The sequence below is a fragment of the Somniosus microcephalus genome, chromosome 25 (genome assembly GCF_052327205.1).
Source record: "Somniosus microcephalus isolate GS21.2 chromosome 25, FLI_Smic_1.0, whole genome shotgun sequence".
In the NCBI taxonomy this organism is placed as follows: Eukaryota; Metazoa; Chordata; class Chondrichthyes; order Squaliformes; family Somniosidae; genus Somniosus; species Somniosus microcephalus.
In genome coordinates this window covers 51,796,921-51,804,397 of record NC_141011.1, presented here as the reverse complement: position 1 = coordinate 51,804,397, position 7,477 = coordinate 51,796,921, and the positions used below count along the sequence as shown (strand labels likewise).

At 44.8% G+C, this 7,477-nt stretch overlaps 1 protein-coding gene across 1 annotated transcript; it reads right to left on the bottom strand.

Moving 5' to 3' along the window:
• Positions 1 to 284: 284 nt before the first annotated feature.
• On the bottom strand, positions 285 to 4,185 carry LOC147100804 (somatostatin-2-like). The gene is made up of 2 exons (XM_085967580.1): positions 4,037 to 4,185; positions 285 to 1,239 (listed from the first exon to the last, which is right to left on the bottom strand). The coding sequence occupies exons 1-2, from the start codon at positions 4,136 to 4,138 to the stop codon at positions 1,024 to 1,026; spliced, it is 318 nt and encodes a 105-aa protein (XP_085823706.1). The 5' UTR covers positions 4,139 to 4,185; the 3' UTR covers positions 285 to 1,023.
• Positions 4,186 to 7,477: the final 3,292 nt, after the last annotated feature.

Here is a 7,477-nt window from a genome sequence, read left to right as displayed (position 1 = left end):
ACTTTCCAGCTCTTGGTCCGTAGCCCTGTAGGTTACGGCACTTCAAGTGCATATCCAAGTACTTTTTAAATGTGATGAGGGTTTCTGTCTCTACCACCCTTTCAGGCAGTGAGTTCCAGACCCCCACCACCCTCTGGGTGGAAACAGTTCTCCTCAACTCCCCTCTAATCCTCCGACCAATTACTTTAAAGCTATGCCCCGTGGCTATTGACCTCTCCACGAGGGGAAATAGGTGCATTGCCTGTCTTTGATAGAAAAGGACAACCGTACTTAATATGCAGGTGTAAATGCATGTTTTTATTTTTAGCATTGCTCACAAGATACTTCTAGAGAGGTACAAACACTCCATGCACTTAGACTGCCTAAAACAGTTAACATCATTACAATAATGTCCAAGTATCACAGTCAAGACAAAATGTCACTGTCGGCATATCTAGGCTTTAACTCAAAAAAATATCCAAAACCGTGGTTGGTGGGATGGCACAGTTGCTTTCAGACTCCCGACTTGCTGTGTCAGGGAGAGGCATGAGGTGGGTTCATGGGTGCAATCCCCCCATATTGATCTCAGAAGTGTTACCGTGGGGAGACAGGGAAGAGATACAGCTTCCCTACAGGGAGGGCGGGGAAAACTCAATCCCAGGGCCACCGGTGTGGGTGTAGGGCCAACGTGACACAGGAGGGCAGGAACTGAAAGAAATCTTATGCTGGAAAAAAAGAGGAAAGTAATTTGAAATCACATGCCAAAGAATAACCCTTCAAAAGACCTTATAAAGTTTAATCTGGATTTCTACTTGCTAAAAAGCAATAATTTTATAAACCTTAAAAGATTGGCAATGTGTGTCATTTTCCGGTTAAATTCTTTGCAAGCACTTTGTGTAAATATTCAAAAATATTTGGAATATAGATAAGTATGATTACAGGTAGATTTTAGATAGTTTTAAAGTTAAGCCTTTGCACATCAACAGGAAACAGAAGCCATTTTTCTCTCATTACACTAGTTTAGAAAAATCTGCCAAACTTTAATTAACAGTGTGAAAAAGTTTTCCAAAAGAAGAGTTTGCACGGGGCTTTCAGTTCTCTCCGAGGAATTCCAGCGTCAACCGACCTCTCTTCAAGCGAAGTCTCGTCTGCCTCTTCCGGGTTCAAAGACGTAAAGCCATTCTCCAAGAGATTCTCATCAATCTCCAACAGCCCAGCCAACAGCTTCAAAATCAGATATTTCCTGTTTTTTGTCACTTCCTAATAGATAAACAGAGAAAAGAAAACTTTCATTTTTTCATGCTCCACAAGACGACAGTACATTTGCTCGTTGATCTCAAACATTGGATGCTCACTCAAATCTAATCTCTGTTGATTTTAGTGTTTTTCAAACTCATTGTTGCTCGCCGCATTTCTTGCCAATCCATAACCAAGGCAGTTCTGATGAACCTGTATAAAACACTGGTTTGGCCTCAACTGGAGTATTGTGTCCAATTCTGGGCACCGCACTTTAGGAAGGACATGAAGACCTTAGAGAGGGTGCAGAAAAGATTTACAAGAATGGTTCCAGGGATGAGGGGCTTCAGTTACGTGGATAGACTGGAGAAGCTGGGGTTGTTCTCCTTGGAGCAGAGAAGGTTGAGAAGAGATCTGGTAGAGGTGTTCAAAATCATGAGGGGTCTGGACAGAATAGATAGAGAGAAACTGTTCCCATTGGCGGAAGGGTCGAGAACCAGAGGACACAGATTTAAGGTGATTGGCAGAAGAACCAAAGGCGACATGAGGAAAAACTTTTTTACGCAGCGAGTGGTTAGGATCTGGAATGCACTGCTTGAAAGGGTGGTGGAGGCAGACTCAATCGTGGCTTTCAAAAGGGAATTAGATAAGTACCTGAAGGAAAAACATTTGCAGGGCTACGGGGACAGGGCGGGGGAGTGGGACTCGCTGAAGTGCTCTTGCAGAGAGCCGGCACGGGCTCGACGGGCCGAATGGCCTCCTTCCGTGCTGTAACCAATCTATGATTCTGTGATTTCTATACTTCCCTAATCCCAAATCATTCTGTCCCTTCAGTGTATTGTTACTTACCCTGATTACAGACATAAATCACATTCAGCTTGTTCAGGTCTACAGGTCCTTTCAATAATGTCCCACTAGTTTAAAAAAGAAAATCTGCCAAACTTTAATTAACAAGTTTTCCAAAAGAACGGTTTTCACCGAGCTTTCGGTTCTCTCCGAATTGATTCCAGTGTCAACCGGCATGCATATTATTGCCCGTCCCTGGTTATAATTGAGTGGCTTACTCGGCCACATCAGAAGGCAGTCAACCCCGTCAGTGTGGAACAGGAGTCACAAATAGGCCCAGACCGGGTAAGGACGGCAGGTTTCTTTCCTTAAAAGACATCATTGAACCAGTTGGATTTTTATGACAATCCGACAGTTTCATGGTCACTTTTACGGATCCCAGCTTTTTGTTTCAGGATTTTTTTAAAAACCAAATTCAAATTCTCAAACTACCATGGTGAGATTTGAACTTACATTCTAAGGATTACTAGTCCAGTAACATAACCACTACATTGCCGTACCCCTCGATTATATAACAGTGCTGATGTTGGTAACATTTTCCTTCTATTAAATACAGATTTCATAGAATCTCACAGCACAGAGGGAGGCCATTCGTCCCATCGTGCCTGTGCTGGCTCTTTGAAAGAGCGATCCGATTACAGGAAACTTCGTTCTATCCGGCACCGACGGGACCGAGCTGTTGCCGTTCCCTCAAAACTGCCGGACACTCCAGCGCTAATGTTGAAACATACGGAAGCTTTTGAGCTCCGTATCTGGCAACAAACCCTGTTGCTTAGCAACAGCTTCTAAACAGTCCAAGCCTCTCTGTAGCGTCTCTGTAGCTTAGCAACAGCTTCAGCGAGACCTTGCAGAGCTTGACTGTTGAGAAAAAAGCAACGAGAAGAAAAAAAAAACTAACGAAACGGCTCCTGATTTCTGCCGGTGGCTCAAGCATTCTGGACAGTTAGCCTCCGGATAACACAAAGTTTCCTGTAATCCCACTCTCCCGCTCTTTCCCCATATCCCTGCAATTTTCTCTCCTTCAAGCATTTCTCCAATTCCCTTTTGAAAGTTACGATTGAATCTGCTTCTATCACCCTTTCAGGCAACGCGTTCCAGGTCACAACTCGCTGTGTAAAAAAATTCTCCTCATCTCTCCTCTTGCTCTTTTGCCAATTACATTAAAACTGTGTCCTTTGGTTACTGACGCTCCTACCAGTGGAAACAGTTTCTCCTTATTTTATCAAAACCCTTCATGATTTTGAACGCCTCTATTAAATCTCCCCCTAACCTTCTCTGCTCCAAGGAAAACAATCCCAGCTTCTCCAGTCTCTCCACGTATTTCCCCTGTAATTTTAATTCAATTCTCTCTTTATGGTTGTTCTTTCCACCCTCCCTCCCTGTTCAGTGCAGTGCCACCATTTCTGTGCATTTAGCAACTATCTTTTACACAGGATTACACAGGATATACAGCACAGAAACAGGCCATTCGGCCCAACCAGTCCATGCCGGCGTTTATGCTCCACTCGAGCCTCCTCCCGTCTTTCCTCATCTAAATCTATCAGCATAACCCTCTATTCCCTTCTCCCTCATATGCTTGTCCAGCCTCCCCTTAAATGCATCGATACTATTCGCTTCAACCACTCCCTGTGGTAGCGAGTTCCACATTCTCACCACTCTCTGGGTAAAGAAGTTTCTTCTGAATTCCCTATTGGATTTCTTGGTGACTATCTTATATTGATGGCCTCTAGTTATCCTCTTCCCCACAAGTGGAAACATTCTCTCTGTATCCACTCTATCAAAACCCTTCATAATTTTAAAGACCTCTATTAGGTCACCCCTCAGCCTTCTTTTTTCAAGCGAAAAGAGATCCAGCCTGTTCATCCTTTCCTGATGTGTATACCCTCGTATTTCTGGTATCATCCTTGTAAATCTTCTCTGCACCCTCTCCAGTGCCTCTATATCCTTTTTATAATATTTTATAATATTTACTCACCCTGTTTACCTGAAGTTTCATTCTTTCTTCCAGTGGGTCAGAACCCTCGACACTTACACAGAGCAGCAGGGACATCACACTCACTGTCATTAGCCACTTCATGCTGAAGCTCAAAGCTCTCGAATAAAATGCTAAATGTATTGCGAACTCCTCACTCAATCTATTTGTCCGACAGTATTGCCAGCTCTTTTATACCACAACAGAACCAACTCTCTGACGCACAAAATTAATGATACAATCAACTCCTAATAGTCAATGAGCATCATTAACCCAATAAAAGCCTGGAACCTCGATGTATATAAAGAATGACAGCTTCATGTTATCGTAAATGGAAAAATGTTCATTTAGGGAGAACATAACTGACTAATTATATTACGCTTCTCCCTTTTAGGTTCTGTAAATTTATGGTACCAGTAGATGGAAGCTTTATAATATTGATGGTTAGAATTGCAGTCCATTTTAATGAAACAACCATTAAGGAGTTTTATAGCTTCCGATCTAGGAATTTTCTAATCATATGCGCAAAAATATATATTTAGATGTTATAAAAGTGGAATTAGATGCTGTTCGAATGATAGACCATCCAACTGCAGTACAAGAAACTAAAATACAACATTTAAACCTTGTAGGTTGTCTAGAAATCATCCTAAAGACTCATTATCACCGATCCTTCATCGTCGCTGGGTCAAAATCCTGGAACTCCCTCCCTAACAGCACTGTGGGAGTACCTTCACCACACGGACTGCAGCAGTTCAAGAAGGAGGCTCACCACCATCTTCTCAAGGGCAATTAGGGATGGGCAATAAATGCCTTGCCAATGACACCCACATCCCATAAACGAATTTAAAAAATAAATTATTAGCACCTTGGGGAGTTCTGGGGCAGCCTTCTTCCCGGAACAGCCAAAAATATTCCTCTCCAAAACACAGCTCAAAGTCTCTTATGTTGGCCGCCTGGGTTACATTATTCTATAGACTGCACTGGAAATGAGCTTTTCTTCTCATTTATTAGTTCAGGTGTTCACATTTGTTGCAGCAAGTTGACACCATGAGGTCCTCACACCATCGACCACCCATTGGATTGGTTTCCATTTACGGACCTGCGCAAATGTCTTGCAAGAGAGCTTAATGTCTAGCTGAATCGTTGGACGGTTTCGCATTTGGTGGGTGTTTATTTATTCAGAGTATAAACTTGTCTGGTTTCGGATGAGACGTTAAACTGAGGCCCCATCTGCCCCCTCAGGTGGACGTAAAAGATCCCATGGCCACTATTTCAAAGAAAAGCAGGGCAGTTCTCCCCGGTGTCCTGACCAATATTGATCCCTCAATCAACATCACTAAAACAGATGATCTGGTCATTATCACATTGCTGAGCACAAACGGGCTGCCACGTTTCCTCCATTTCCACAGTGACTATGGTGGGAATTTTGCAGGGGGTGGGGGGGGGTCAGCGGGCGCAATCGGAGGTGGGCCGGGTGGGAAAATGTTTTCTTTTAGCAGCGGGTCAGGACCCCGCTGTCAACCTGCTGCCATACGCCTTTACCAACTGTCAGGTCTGTCAGCGCTGAGCAGACCCAACACACACCAGCGGGAGAGATAATTAAAATCATTAGTGACTTGTTTACAGCCACTTAACAATGCTTTTTTCCCCAGCTTTTTGAATTTGATAGGTCGCCCACCGGTTTCCCGCTGTGCCTGGACCTCGTCTGTGAAGCTGAGGCATGAGGTCATTGGCCATTGTTTCAGCTGATGAGTTGACAGCATAAAATGTCAAGTCAAAGCTCCCAGCTAATTGAGAAATGTTCCCTTAGCCACTAGCTTCTCTAAACTGCATTTCCACTACAGATTCAAAATGCTGCAAGTCTTTACACAAGTCTCCATCCAGTCTGACCTCATTACTTCTCCCACCATTGACAGATCGCTTCTGTCATCTCTACTTCACCTGCCATCTATTCCATCAGCATTGGTGCCCTTTATACTCTCTCAACTTGGTCCTCAGAATCCCACCACGATCAGCCCCAACACCAGCAGCACCAGGCACACCAGCAGCGCCAACAACAACACCCACCTTCTCCGCAATCACCTGATGCTGTACAGAACACAGGGCATCAGCACCCAACCACATTGCTGCCCGGGACGCTAGGGATGGCCTCACCATGGTCAGATTTACTTCACTTGACGCTGTACACCCTGGCTGCCACATGATGCGCCAGGCTGGCACCACCCCACACCAACACCATAAAGCATCCCTACAATGTCCAAGCCATTCCTTTCACACTCATCACCATTGGGGGGTGGTACCGTTATGTCTCACCATTCACTGCAACTCACTAAGCCACTTCCAAAGGTGCACACAAATCTGTCCAAGAACGCAAAGTGTTGAAAATAAAGGTTTCAATGTTTGACAGCACACTAACAGAAACTTCACATGAACATTGGATAAAACACCCAAGTGCCTACCCTTGTGTGTTGCTAGTTGGTATGATTGCACTAGGACGAGGGTGAGTGTGAGGGGTGGCTAGTGAGATGGGGATGTGATAATGTAGATAGGGAGGGGGGTAGAGGTGCAAGGTAAGTTGGTGTGAGTAAGGATGTGCAAGAGTAGGGTAGGGAAGGCAGAGTGATAGGGATGTGATGAGAGGCTCATCAGGATGAGGTTGAGTGTGGCTTTGCAGTAATGTTTCGTGATCTACTGAGATTATTGAAAGGTTTGCACCACTGCAGCCTGGTCCTCCTGACGACATCCCTGCTTGTGCCCTCCTGTGCAATGTGCAACCAGGCTGCGTTGATCTCCTGGGGAGGTCTCTTCTGCCCATGGGGAGAGAAGAGAACCTCCCTGCGTGCTGTGACTCCCTCCATAAGCATATGGAGGGAGTTATGGGAGAGCCTGGGTGCAGCCGTGCACCTCTGTGCAGTGTTTGTCAGTGTTTGCAGCACCTCAATGCTGTAGCACAACTGTCAAAGTAAATTTGAACATGGCCCCTTTACGGAAACCGGCTGATGATGCGTCATCAAATGTCGTCATCAGACCCACTTCCTTCAATTGGCCGGCAAACGCGCTGGGCGGGTTTAACAAGCCCAATCACGGTAAATTCATTCTACACAGTGGGCTGGAGCCAGCAGTGGGGCCGGGACCCACCACCAACATTGCCCGCCACAGACCCGCCGAGGTTGGTGAAATCCAGCCCTACACTTCAAAAATACCTCATTGACTGTAAAGCACTTCGGAATATCCCGAGGTCATGAAAGGTGCGATATAAGGGCAAGTCTTTCTTTCTGCTTTAACTGTGATGAATCAGCCTGACTGACACACCCCCTTATCTTCTCCCCTCCTGCTTTTGTTCCATTTGTCATTCAAATAGCTTTCACGATTTAAGTTTGATATAACTTCTTCATGTGGTTCAACAAAATGAGATGAAAATTGTTAAAAATGTATTTTTTT